At 39.2% G+C, this 15,052-nt stretch overlaps 1 protein-coding gene across 1 annotated transcript in view; it reads right to left on the bottom strand.

Moving 5' to 3' along the window:
• Positions 1-14,678, bottom strand: part of LOC306888048 (tetraspanin-9-like) — a 77,018-nt gene extending 62,340 nt beyond the window's left edge. The window contains exon 1 of the mRNA XM_079446149.1: positions 13,714-14,678. Coding sequence (XP_079302275.1) covers positions 13,714-14,067 — 354 coding nt within the window. The 5' untranslated portion in view covers positions 14,068-14,678. The remainder of the gene's footprint in view (positions 1-13,713) is intronic.
• Positions 14,679-15,052: the final 374 nt, after the last annotated feature.

The following is a 15,052-nucleotide window of genomic DNA, read 5'->3' as shown; positions in this document are numbered from 1 at the left end:
AAAAGGGCAATCGCTTCTTCTCCCAGGGCATTGGGCACATGACATACTCGTGGTCTTTTTAAGAATAGGTCACCCAGGCTGCAAAAAGACCCGAACAAGGCCTGTGAAAAGCTTCCTTTGTATAAACCTTATTTTCTTCCTCTCACGTCATGCAACCTTTCTTTCAGGAGGCTCTCCTGCTGCTCAACAGATCAAACGGCCACAGAAAGACGACAAAAGATGGTGAGCCAGACAATGTGTATTATCAGAGGGATTCCGGAGGTGAAGAAAATCTCTGGATCTGCTCTATTGGTCAAGGCTAAAGCACAAAGTAACTGACATCTGCATGAAATCTTACTGACCAGACAGATTTCACTCACGTCAGAGGCGTCAAGGGCTAAAGATGCTAGGAACGTACACTTGACCTTCCGAACTGTCCATGTTCATGCATAAATGTGTGTTGTGCTTCCTTGAACCTGCCCCACAGTGTCAGGCTGGGATCTGCTTGCAAGGCTTCGGGTTTAAAATGCCACCGCATGCATCTGCCAAATTCATTTGTAATGCTGTTCAGGACTCTTCAAACCTTCAGTCAATTCACTTGTGAGTATTACATGTGTTTTCAAGGCCGTATTGATATGCTCTTACTGATTTGGTGTTATTAGTCCTGTTTGCTAAGCCCACCCCGTGGAGTGAAGCCCACGAAAAAAATGGGGGTGCGGTGTTAAAATAAATGAAAGAACAATTTGTAACAAAACAAATAAATAAAATTCATTTTATTAATTTGTATATTCATTAAAGTTCATTGAAAAAAGTAGCCTAAGCCTACAATGACAAGAAGCAACGGTTAAACATGAGTTGAATCAAATTGACTGTGAAAGTCGTTTCAACTTCTTAAACTTATCAAACTGACTTAAAAAAAATCATTCGATGCCGTGGTTTTTTGATTAGGCCCTATATTATTGCCTGTAATTTTTCTGTGCCATACCCAAATTAAGAATTAACGATTATTTCTACAGACATAGCAAAGAGACAGCAGAGAAAGAGTGAACAAGAACATTTACCTCGGCAGCAACAAATCTCGCATTCTCATATCTGTAGCGCTAATTTTGATCTTTAACGTTTGGTCTTTCCTATTCTTGAAACAAAATTAATGCTTACGGTTGATTCAATATTACACACAACACTTTTATGAACAGAACGAAGACTGATGTACCTGCGTTGAAACACAAATACATGAAAGGTTTTTGCATTTTCCCCTTACTTTTACTACCTATTACTGCCTATACTACCTATTATGCCCCTTTTTACAAGATGTAAAATAAGTCTCTAATATCCCCAGAGCGTATATGTGAAGTTTTAGCTCAATATACACCACAGATACATTTTTATAGCTTGTTAAAATTGCCACTTTTAGGGTATGAGCCAAAACGCGCTGTTTTGAGTATGTTGCTTTAAATACGAGTGAGCTGTTGCTTCCGGAAAAGAGGGCAGAGCTTCAAAGTCTCCAGCTCCGCATTAGCAGTGCTAATCAATCGCCGTCCAAAACCACGGCCCCTGAACGCACATACGCTGAAAGAGCAGAATATCAGAGACAACATTAAATTACTACAATAGGCTACATCAACGATTTCCAATTCCAGTCCTCGCACCCTCCCCGCTCTACACATTTCATATGTATATCTTATCACGTCCAACGGTTGTTCTGTTCGACTGTAAGTCATAAGTGCCCTGCGAAGTGGACATCACCAGATATTCCGCCATGACTCCAGTTCAAAGCGAGCGTATATGCTCTATACAAAGTGTGCGAGACGTGAATTTATATTATTTATTTATATTATGTCACACTTCTCTAGTAAATTTCATCTGTGTGTGAAGACGCTGCGCAGCGCAAATCCGTTAATGAATGTTCCGAAGTGAAATAAACTTAAACGGATTTCCCCTGCTCAGGGAGTAGGGAGCAATGAACACCGTGTAGGGAGCATGTCAATCGGAACACAGTTCATGCACGTAGTGCTAACTAAGCACAAGACATGCAAAATAAGCAGAGCGGGAGGCGCGAGGACTGGAATTGGGAACCGCTGGGCTACTTCATGTGTCATTCACCAGTGAGAAAACTGTATAGCACAATTAGTAAAAGTACTACAATACCAGGAAAGAAGATTGGGTTGTTGATGTTTGCCTGCCATTCTTGCTCTGTCTGCACAGTGTGCGTGAAAGCGCTGATGAAAGTGCAGAGGTATGAAAATACATATGTTGACAGGCAGGTAGGAAAGACAATTAAAACACTCGGATTGAGCATTTTGATTGGACAAACATTTCTTGGTCATACACCTTCCACAGAATATAAATAGAGATAAATACATTTAGACCACTTAACTTAATGATTGCTATCAGGATGTGAAGAGACTTTCAAAATGAATAGATGGATATAGCCAAATAAATACGGTATTTTCCCTTAATTAAAACGTTTGTGGATCATTGTTTTCTTAATGAAAACCCAGCAAGAATACACTCACTTATATTAAATGAAGCCTTATATTAAATCCACTTATATTACCCCCCCCCCCCCCCCCCCCCATTATTTTTCAGCCTCCCCAGCTCAAAATATGTTCCCGTGGCTATGTAGTTGACAAATATGATGCAGGGCAACATCTCCATAAATGCAGTTATGCCCTCAAATTCAAGATATTGGTGAAAAAAATGCTCCTGTATGAATTTGTCGTCTCATATTTATATCATATGATAAGCAATATCACATGAGCAGGGAAAGCAGTATTACATGGGAGCTGATTTTGTCCTGAATATCATGAGTTTAAATGTGATTTTATGAAACAGTTCAGTAAATGATAATAATGGTAAATTGATAATAGCTCGTGTTTTTGCAGAGAACAAATGACTTTTAAAGCCACAGCAGAATTGTTGTGCGTCACAGAGCAACACAGCGGTGTTTATTTTCTGAATGAATCCGCGTTTTGAACGAATCGAGTAAACCAACGATTCAAAAGACCTATTCATAAAGAGAGCCGTTTACCTCATTACTGAAAGAATCAGCCTTTTGGACGAATCGAATGAATGAATGACTCAAAGACATTTACTGCCACCTGCTGGCAGATTTAGTTTATTTAGAGTATAATTTCATAAAAATAAAAAATAAAAAAAACATTAAAGGGACAGTTCACCGAAAAAAAATAAATTCTGTCATCATTTACTCACCCTCGCATGGTTTCAAATGACATGTAAATAATCGTTTGAATAATCATTTAAATAATCTTTTGTGGGTATTTACAGTCAAATCTATTTTGTGATTAATTAATTAATCGACACATCATGTAATTAATTTGATTAAAAATTTTAATCGACTGACAGCCCTAATTTAAACATATTTAGCATAAGTGAATAAACCTGAAGAGAAATATTTTCAATTCTAATTCTAAATATATGATTATATTCTTCAGTACATACTGTCAAGCCATGTAGAGTACTGTACTTTTTCAATTTAAAATAGTTTTTCAAATAAATCTTATTCTTTCAGTCCTGTAGACAGAAGGGGGTTTTCCCCCAAATTAAGCGGAAGAAACATGAATAAAACAATTGAATATTGCTCTTTCTGCAGCTTCAGATTAGAAGCACTAGAATAAAGTGATATTTCACTCTGAGGGCTTCAAATGACTGTGTTTAACCAGAAATTCCCTGTAGTGCTGTGCAAAAGCTTTGCCGTGCCATTAAAGCGTTGTTGCCCTGAAATATTCACAGAGTGGCTGATGGGAGCTCAAAAGGGTATTTCTGTCATCTCTCCTCCAGATTACATGCTCCTAAGAATGTGCGTCAAGTTACAGTATAGCTCACATCGCTTTCATGCTGGTGAAGCAGTTTCATTACATTCAGAGTTGCTGTGAGGCTCAATGGTCACTCTGGGAGAGGCTCTTTTCCATCATGCATATAGAAGCAAACGCTTCAAGGCCGGTGATGAATATGTCAATTGAGCACACGTGAGGCAGCGGAATGACTTTACATCACATTCGCCCTTTCCTGTAGCCTCTCTAGTTACATCCTGCCCAGCTGTCCACTGATATTTCTGGAGAATGGCATCATAAATTGCTATTGACCCAATTATCCAGGCCATTGGCCTATGTTAAGGGTGGTGCCTGACGTACTCGCTGATCTTTGGTCACTGGTTGTTCATTTGTGGAGCTGTAACATCACATTTGGTAAAGATAATAAAGTCGAAAGGGCAATGTGAACAGTCAAAATGCATGATGGACTAACAAAGAAAATAATTTGCGCAAAAGTTTCTCGAGTAACAAATCAGCATATTACAATGATTTCTGAAGCATCTTGTGGACTGAAGACTGCAGTAATGATGCATTCAATCACAGGAATAAATTGCATTTTAAAATATATTCAAATAGAAAACAGCTATTTTTAGCTGCAATAATAATTACATTATTATAAATAAATTAATTACATTAAAACATCTATTGGACAGACTGAAAGTTTACTTGCTTGGTTAACACCCAAATTCCGTCAAACATCCGACTTGGTCCCAAAAAACTATAGTGCTTTTGAAATGAGCAGTTTGAGATAATTAGTGAAATTGCCTAAAGTTAAAATAACATCATGCAGTCAGGGTTGAAAAGTACAGTCAGCAAAGTTCTGCTCAACCTCTTCACTTTTAAGAGCAAATTAAGCTGCCTTTGATGCTTCTGTTAATCAACCGGCCATTGTTCTTTTTTACTCCAAACTTTTATCAACATCATTAAAACTTTATGGAGGATGCGCAGTCTACCAGCACAAATTACAAACACATCTTCCCTGTCTAATTAAATAAGTGTAGTCTCTTTGTGAGGATATATCATTAATAGCTTGCGGCAAATTGTTTTCTAATAAAGAACGATTTATGGGAGTATGAAACACCTTTATGACAAACTGATAAAAGAATGGAGTGAATTCTGTCACTCTGATCAGTTAATTACTGAAACGGCCACCCGTTTCCTTTAAAACACGAAAGCGCTTTCCTGCAGTCTCGTTTAGTTTGAGCAAAACATGGATAAATTAAAAGGGAACAAAAAGATCCAGTGTTTTTCTCTGCATAAACGGTCTGCTGTGCTAAGATTTGAGGCTATAAAAAAATATACAGCCTGTACAGAAGTCTTTTCAGAGACCTCTTAAAAAGAAAAAAACAGTCAAAGGCTTCAAAAGACTACCATCAGCAGTGAGCATGAGCGATTATTATCAGCATAGCACAGTAATGTTGGAGGGCAAAGGTTCCAGAGAGACCAATACAAAATATATTCACAAATCTTTTTAGGCATACAGGCGATGAAATGCAAATCTTTTCCACTGTGTGAAAATGTTTTAGGTCTCATGATTATGTGGGTGTCAAGTAGTGCAGAGGTCACGTTCCAAACTAAGTTGAGTGTGACCTCATTCGTGGTTTTGTGTTCCCATATTAGCTGATGAAACGATCCACCCTATGCTTCTCTTCCTTGGCACTCGGGTCGTGCCTGTAATCCAAATAGAAACATCCTTTATGCACACCTGATCGCTTTTAAAAGCCAAATACGAGCAACTGCAGCATCTGTTAGGAGGGAGAGAGTGTTTTCAATCAATTAATCCTGCAGTTAAACGTGTAGCATCTGTCTTATTTGCGGTAAAGCTATATGATGCGTTGTTCACGGGTTAAAGAAAAGCCCTGGATATCTACATAAAGTGATGGACAACACCTTGTTCAATGCAGTGCCTCTATATTGTCCCCCTATAGTAGTCTTAGATGCTTCAGAAATCCCTCATGCTCCTTTAAAGAGAGTAGGAGCTGAAAAACACATAAAATTCCATAATTTTTGAAGTGCAGAGATATACAAACCATAATGTTGCTTTATGCAGAGCTTTACTGATTGAGCGTAATTTCGATTTGGAATTGAATGACAAGACGGCGAGATACCTGGGCTTTGATGAGGACGTGCAAGGTCAGTTATAAAAGAAAAACCGCTCAGATCATGTTGCAGAATTTCGATTTTCAATGTATCTTAGGGCTTCTGCACTCTGCTCAAGCACAATCCAAATGCAAACCTTAAGCTTTTTTATAAAATATAGAATAATCTGAGACATCTGGAAGACTCAACCTCAGGACTTCATGACAATCATGTTGATTGACATAAGCTTTAAAGTGGGGAAGATTTAACAAGTTCTGCCTAATAGAATTATCCCACTTATAATAATCACGGAAATAGAGAGATGATTCATGCCAGATAATTTTTACCTCCCAGAGTGTGTTTAATTTAACTTCCCTATCCTCACCGCACCCCAATCAGGCAGTGAAATATAACATGGGAGGTTTATATGACTATACAAAATAATAAATCACTGACCACAATAATGATTTAGCCATTCATATAGTCTTGATTACTCAAGACTGACACCACAGTGTCTGGCATTCGCAGTGTGGCTGGAGAGGGCCCATATCCATGCTGAGCTTGGACTCAAGTCTCATTCCGACAGTGACAACAACTCACTCCAGACTGCACACAAGATGACAGAATGGTCCTTATCAAAAAGCTGTGCAAAAACCTGTCTCCTGAATACATGATGCCCCCGAGAGCCAAAACGGACTGCCGTGGGTTGATTCTGAGAGGGTTTTTTCTCTCTCTCTGAAAAATAAGTGGATCCAAAGACAAAAACCGTATCCAGGCCTTTGAGGTTTTGGTGGAAATGCAATCACATCTAATATACCAAACTGAGGTTTGCCAAAGGTATATGGAGAGAAGATTCCGTTAACGACAGAATGAGCCCTCTGGAGGACCTTTTGGAGGTGGAGATGTCGGAGATAAATTCTACGTGAGGTTCTTCCATCTTTACCCTAGCAACAGAAACCCAACAGAAAATTGCAGCATGATTGAATGGAAGGCTTGACACATTTACTTTAGGTCACTGGTAAGAAAGTCGCAAAGGGAAAAGCTATTCAAAACTGATTGAATTGTGGCACAGCAGAAAACAGGATGTAGAATTGTAATTCAGATGAGGAAAATTACATTTTGGAAAATAAACTGAAATGTGTAACTGTAAATTTTTAGGGATTAAATAGAAAGTATAACAGAAGGACAAAACGGTAAAACAATAGAAGAATAAAATGAGAAAACAGATAAATGATAGAATGATAAACTGATAAATCAACAGATCTATAGATAAAATGATGGTAGACAGAACGAACAAACAATAGAAAATGATAGATAGAACAATAGATTGAACAATCGAGGGATATAGATAAAACAATAGAAGGATATATTAGAACACTGCAATGATAGACAGACAGACAGACAGACAGACAGACAGACAGATATTCAATTATGAATTTTGCACAACCCTGCCAAAAATGCAGTTCCCCAGTTGCTGATGCCCCATTAAGTATCCTCTTTGCTGTTAATTAAACTGCACAGCGCTAACCACAACAAGCTCTGGTGTCATATCCCAGCACCAGGTGAGAGGTGCAAGCTGGGAGAGTCGGGCACGATCTGACATGTTGGCATTGATTTCCTGCATAATTTGCTTGTGGGTGACAGGGAAAGTGCTGAGTGGGGCATGCTACTCTTGCAATCTGCATTAATTCACAGGTTAGGTGAAGATTAGCATTGATTCTTCTGCCAGGGCTTGAGCTGGGAGTGGGATGGTGAAAGTTTCCCCACTCACGAATGATCTACGAAAGACTAAATCAAGAATGACTTTGAAGGAGCCATTTCAAACCACTTCTCAGTCACATGGCATAATGATAGTTTCAGCTACCTCCAAAACCAACATGCGAGAATTTACCCAGCAGCCTGTGAGTCAGAGATGTGATATTACTTCACAATAAAGTGGCGTATGGTCAATTAATTTAAATAAATTGCAAATGAATACATATAAATATATGAACAGCCTCATTCCGAGCAACGGGCCGCATCTTTGCCTTTCATTTCAACTGGTTTGTGGTCCTCAAAGGCACTATGATGTCATTATCAGTAAATGCTTCTTAATGAGCCATGACATCTTCCATATGACTGTATTCTCATGCTAAAATCGTGTTCAAATGGAGGGCTTCTACTACCCAGGCTTTTTGTTTTCTGCAGGAAGAAAAAAGTAGGCTAAATTAATATAAGCTTCAAACTGCTATGCTGCGCATTTAATCCTGCTATTTTTAGCATTTCATAAAAGTCAATAAGTGTACTCCTTCCGACACACATTTAGTGCTCTATAGAGCTTTTCACATGTCCTGAATGAACATCCATGAGGTAATTGCATTAACACTGATGGAGCATTATGAGAATGCCTGCTTTTATATCAAATATATATTAAAATAATAATAATAGATAATATAATAATAATACATTAATTATTATTATAGATAAATAGATAATAGATAGATGGATAGGAAGATTAAATAATACATTTATAATAATAATAATCATCATCATCATAATAAATGTAGTATATTATATTAATATAAACAATTATTAAAATTATGTTATGCTTATGATACAAGACACTGATAAAGCAGCCAAAATGAACACTTGCATTACATGACGCTTCAGCAGAATTACAGCGGCTAATAATATGCTGAAAGAAAGTGCTGAATGCCCTCTATTTTTAAAAACAAATCATTCATCAAGGTCTTAAAAAAGAGAAGTTAAAGATTTTGACAGATAGGTCTGTGTTTCTATGGTTGCATTCGTTATGCCCCATACAGCTCTTTGATTTATTTTTGTACAGGTAAAAGGATTTCCTCATGGGGTAGGCAGGAGAGAGGAAAATAACATGACAAATGAATCAACTTACATGTCTCTCAAGGTGTTATGGAGATTTTCAAAAGATTTCCTGCCCTTAAGGGATCATTTTATTTTTAATTGGGCCATGAGCTGCTATGAATCAGATGCCAAAAAGGCATAAACAGATCTAATCTGGTGCTGAGAACTGGCTCAAACTCTTAAAATGAAGGCCACCCTGCCTACTGCCTCAGGTCCACTACTGAATAGGCCTTTATCAGATTTCTACCTCTGGGCTTCAGGCCAAATGGATGGTTAAACATGTATATCCAAAGGTACAAAACACAAAAAGGTACAAATAAAGAGCAAATGGACCATTAACAGTCACAATAGCTTTAATTCTTGTGTATTTAAGAAATGTGGGTTTGTGCAGAACTAATTATATATTAAGATCCTTAACCACTCCACAAAGTCAGAGCCCCTGGAAAGAAACATCTCCAACTCATCCAACCACATCTCAGAGCTAATGAGCCCTTCCAGGAGGCAAGAGACAACGGTACAGGAAATCGAAGGTCTAGATGCGCTTATTGAGAGCATTTTCCCCAGATACGCAAAAAACCAAGAAGCTGAGTAAATTATGTTAAGGCAAGAAAGTGGTAAACAACTTTATCAGATGCACAAACAGAGACTAATTACAAATCTGTCGCATTCAATTCATATTAAATTTGTAGCGCAGACAAAAACCAAAAGGAATAGGCAAATGGTTCTAAATGGAAAGGACAATACTGCAGTGACGATCAAAACAAGTGGAACTCCTTGTCATGGTTGTTGCCTCAATACAGTCCTATGTGTGCAGAACTCATTCTGCCTCTTCACTTTATAAAGTGCGTAACAATCCCTGTCTGCATTGTGAAATGTTATATTTAAAAATTTCAACAGTCTGTTGCTACCTTCAACACTTTCTCATGACCAGTTTGTAAACTTGCACTTTGTATTTTAGGGAGAAATAACCTCTGATACTACAAATTTTCATTGTACGAAAATCATTTCTGTAATTTATTGACTCGTTACACTTTTTTAAAGACAATTTTTTCAAATTTTAAGAAGCACTGTTACTAATAAAAATAGTAACCCCAACCAATTGGTTTTAGAATTGGAACACTAAGAACATTAAGAATACATGAATAAAAAAAAAGAAATAAACATATAAATAAAAATCAATCAATACATAAAACAAGTCCATGACCAATGAATCACATCCCTCACTCTCAATAAGTGAGTAAGGAATCTTTTATTTTACTCACTAGAAGTTTTAATTTTATGTCATTCTAAGACAAAACAATTCTTTAGTGTTTCTTTTTCTGAAAATAAAAGCTGCAGATTACCAAACTTGTCAGAAAAACGTGTTGAAGGTGATAACAGATTTGTGAAAGTTTGTTAAATGTGCAATTTCCTGCTGCAAAGAACGATTAAATCCTTTAAATGGATTTCATAAAGAAGTGAGGAAATAAAAAGAAAGAGTAAGATAAAGAAAAACAGCTTTGCTACCTTGGATGGAAGCTCTGTAGGAAAACATGCATAGCTAGTAGAGAGGGTGGAGGGAGTGTGCCACTGCCGCAGTGTGGACCTCCACTCTACCGCTCATTCATTCTACAGCACACACCTCCCTTTCCTTCACAAAGTACCCTGAGACTGCCACTCACTTTGTGAGCTTTGCAGAAGCACCCACCAACATTTCAAACTTCAAAATGTCAACCCAGGTGATTAAATCGACAGACATCCTAATCTTTTGTTACCTAGGACCAAATGGCAGATAAATCCCCTTCAATCCCAAGAGTGAAACTCAGAATTCATAAATATAAAGGCGCAAACAAAGAGGCAGCGGCTTTGATAAGGAGCAGCACACCTTTGGAGCAAACTGCTGAGGTGGCATTACTGTTTGAATAAGAATGTGTTTGATGTAATATGATAATGGTGGCAAAATGAGGCTGTGCATTCAGTCTTTTACAATGGATGTTGTGGGTCATCCTGCTGTAGTGCTTTAGCCAGCCATAAGACTTTTACAGGATAGGAGGAGGAGGACAAAGAAAAACCACAGAGCCACTGAAATATTGCTGAGAAATATGGCTCAGCCTGATTCGAATGATACAGACAAATTACATCAGCTCACCAGTATTAAATGAGGTTGTAATGAATCTGGTGAGCTTATCTGAATCCGAGAGGCTGTTGGTGCCATTTATGAGAAGGTAGCAAAGCAAAACTTAGCAATCAATATTCATAAACAATTAATAACTGATGTAATTAGAGCTGATGTAATTTTTCAGTTTAATGTGCATAGTCAACTATATAAATGGTGGGACTAAATATTTGGAGCAGGTGCTAGAAAGTCCCCTGAAAAGAAAAAAATATTATTGAAAAATATATTTAAAATATTCTACAAAGTACTAGAATAACATTTGTCATAAAAGGGCTTTACAAATCGTAAAATAAAGGAAAATATTATTGAAAAAATATATTTAAAATATTCTACAAAGTACTAGAATAACATTTGTTGTAAAAAGGGTTTTTACAAATTGTTTAATAATAATAATAATAATAATAATAATAATAATAATAGTGAGTGCTAGACGGTCTCCTGAAAAGAAAAATATTATTGAAAAATATATTTTAAATATTTTACAAAATGCAATAGCTTTTTTTAAAGTACTAGAAGAAACATTTGTTGTAAAAAGGGCTTTAAACATTTTATTATTATTATTATTATTATTGTTAATAATAATAATGAATAATGGTTATAATAATAGTGAGCAGAAAAAAAGATACATCAGTAACTTTAAACAAGACAAATATTTTCCAGTAAAAATAAAATAAAAAAATAATCTTAATATCAGTACAGTAGTATTATTTTGAAAACAACATGCTATTTATTTTATTTATTTATTAATGCATGTCATATCAGCAGCAGGGCTGTCTGAGAGGGCTAGTGAGAACAAGGGGATCATCATATTTTAATGACTACATATAACAGGGATTAAGAAGACAAGGAACCTGTAAATTGTAATTATTTCTGCAATTCCGCTTGGTGCCACTGGGACAAATTACACACATTCGCCATAAATAAAAATGTAGTGAGTCGTTTAGACATGGTGAGTGCTGACCATTACAGAGTCAGGAACAGTGTGACCAAGCTCACCACTAAATGCTCTAATCTGTGCTGATGCCGTTGAGCTAATCCACCTAAGAAAGATGAGCCAGATGGTCACGAGCAACTGCTGAAGTTGTCCTGTACAGGAGCCCGATGGCATGCCTGAGGTTCCTGCTTCTGTTTACCTAGTGCCTCGAGTTACAACCGTATGCTCTGTGAAGAGGCAGCAGGCGGCAGCACCTGGCTCTCTAAAGCGGATGGAGTGACAGGCTTCAACGTTCCACAGAATGGTAACCTTGCGATTCCTGGAGCGCCAAAGCAAGAGGAGTGCGGTCCCAGGGGTGTCATGATACAGAGGCACACTCTCCTATGGAGAACACCAAGCTTCAATCGCCATCACTCTCTGAGGCATGTCGTGACCCTAAATCACACACACGCTGGTAACTGCACACGCATAGCTCTGGGACTTTGACTGCCGCCCATGTTGCAATGACCTCATGGGACTCAAATCAGGTCATGTGAAGAATCATTAAAAGAATATTACCACCAGAAGATCTAATTTACCTCTCAGCAGGAGCTTCATTGCCAGCAGCCAAGTAGTTCTTGCTGCTACTGCCAATACACAGAAACTTTCTTCCAACTAACCCTCGTTATTAGACCTTGTTTCTTAGAGAGCAATTCAGGGACTTCAAGATCTCGCTGACAGTATGTCGTATCAAAGCTCACAACCTTTGACCGTAATCCATAGCTATAGAAGGGGTTAATGCCCCGCTGAGCTGTGAGCGCCTCTGTGGGGGTGTCACTCTGGGTTTATCTCTGGTGAAAAACAATAGGATCACACAAGCAGGGAACGACTAGTACCTGCCCTGTGACACCGCCACATGTTATCCTCCCTTGCAAACACACCTTTAAGACTTAAGCCTTTTCTGAGATCAAAACAAGTCTCGGGACTATGGTAACGTGACCACCCATCCTGAACTACATTTCACAACTTAGCTGGGTTTCACTGAAGCTTCTCAAACATCTTGTCATAGACAGAGAGATGGGTGGATGGAGGAAGTATTTTATGCTCTTGCAGACTCCTTAACTCCAGTAGTGACTCAAACATGGCCCAGATATTACTTTCTGAGAGTATGAGTCTGAGGCGAACCTTGTTAGCTTATGCGATTAGCGTTTATGCATGAGTGCCTCTGCACAAAAGACTCAGCCCAATGTCCTCCATACACTCTCTTCCATCAGATTTTAATCCACTTCATCCATCTTTTTGAGATATGCTTCACAAACAAATGGAATTGACAAAAACATGGCCTTGAGGCATAAATCAACAGTAAACCATATAATGCCAAAAAATAGAATAAAATGCATGGGCAAAATTAAACACACACACCATGAATTAAGTATCTGTTGAAGCAATACAAAACCTACAAGCTACAAACTTCAGAGTTGTTAAGAGCTATGACTGAATGTGAGTAAAGCAAAAACATGGACTCTTTTTTTGACAATAATTATGTAAACATCACAGCATCTCATCAAAGCAAATCACAAGTTAAACCCATTCCGGGAGTGTGGCACAGTTTTTCCCAGGGTGCCCCAAGAGACTCAAAGGCAGCCAGAAATAGTAGCGAGTACGTAAATGAGAGCATGGCTAGCCTGACGTAACATAGGAAAAACACATGAGAGGAAAGTCCCAGGACCGGCACAGGTCGCTCTGAGGAGTATGCACAATGACAACTCAACATACACTTGTTAAAATTAGTGAGCTTAGTGAGTAATCAAATTCTGACCAAACTGTCAGTACCTCACTACCTGCAGAGGAAGACCAAAACAGAAGTCAAGGAAATTAAAAATGCGACTTACCCAGAAGATGAGGTTGAAGACGAACATTGTGTATTTCAGACAGCACAGGCAGCCTCTAGCCATGTTGCACTTCTTGAACTCTAGAAGGAACACAAAGGATAGATCCAGATAAAAGACCACGTATTTGCTGCCTTTTGGAGACTTGTACTTATTGTTGCATTTGTCGTCGCTGGCCGCCCCACTCTGAGCAGCGGTTTGTGCACGTGGGCCAGTGGACCCGTAAAATGCGCCGGCGGTAAAACCTCGTCCTCCGAATGGCCGTCCGGAGGTGGAGGCTTGGGCAAAGTCTGAGTCGCGGCTGTCCACAGAGGGGCTACGGTGGATGGCGGATTCCTCGCTACTTGACTTCTCCATGCTCTGGAATGGAAGCCGCGTTCTTTATTTCATTCTCTATCATGTCTCTCAGAATAGCCCCTGAACAGAACCTTGAACTTGCGCTCTAGTGCTCCAAAAAGTGCTAGTCTTTCTCTTTCACACAAAAGATCAGGATTAAGTCAATCCGACAGTGGCTTTGCAAAATTGCTCTAGTGGATGTGGCAGCTTGCCCCGTAGCCTTGCTTTAATATCCAGAAGCGTAACTCCCACGAGCAGGTGCGCGTTGAGTGTAACTCAAGTTTCAGCAGTATTCCTTCACCCTACACCCCTCGTTACCCCTCTAAAACAGTGTCCACCCCCAGCCCAAGCAATGTCCGGCTTGGTTCAGCTGCTGCTCGTTCCCACACTCCTGCCTGCTGACCTCAGCTCTGCCTTTCCACAAGGAGTTGATGAGTTCCCACAGCCTTCTAACTTCCACCCCTGTTCTCCTCTCAGGATTTTGCGCTCTGAGAGACTCTCTAGAGCTCTATTTATTTATTTTTATCCTCGTTTGCCTGAATCAATCACGCTGCTGTGATTTAACCAGCCTCTGGCACAGCATGCTGTTCCTTGCTCCTCTCCTCCTTTCTCTGTCTGCGCTCTCAATCACTGCTCTGGTGCTGATACACGCTATTATCAGCAGCCGCATCTAGTGGGCATTCCCTCCCAACCTAACGCTGAGCTCTCACCTCTCTCTCTCTCTCTCTCTCTGCCTGTACTCCTCTCAGCCCCTCCCCTGCCACTCAGACCACCAATAAGGCAGCAGCTGCTGGTGCTAAGCCCCTCCCCTAGCCGATACAGCAGCTTTAATGTGCTTATCGTCACTGTGCTTTATGCCTATACAAGTTCAGTGCTGTCAACGGCACTGGTTAGCCAGGGGAGAGTCTGGGAGGGCAACGATGAATTTAAAAAAATCATGAGCTGATGGTGGAGGTGGAGGAGGAGGAGGAGGAGGAGGGGGGGGGGGGGGGGGGGGTGATAGGAG

The sequence above is a fragment of the Barbus barbus genome (genome assembly GCF_936440315.1).
Source record: "Barbus barbus genome assembly, chromosome: 22".
In the NCBI taxonomy this organism is placed as follows: domain Eukaryota; kingdom Metazoa; phylum Chordata; class Actinopteri; order Cypriniformes; family Cyprinidae; genus Barbus; species Barbus barbus.
The sequence above is the reverse complement of the archived record's forward strand: the minus strand, read 5'-3'. Positions and strand labels throughout refer to the sequence as shown.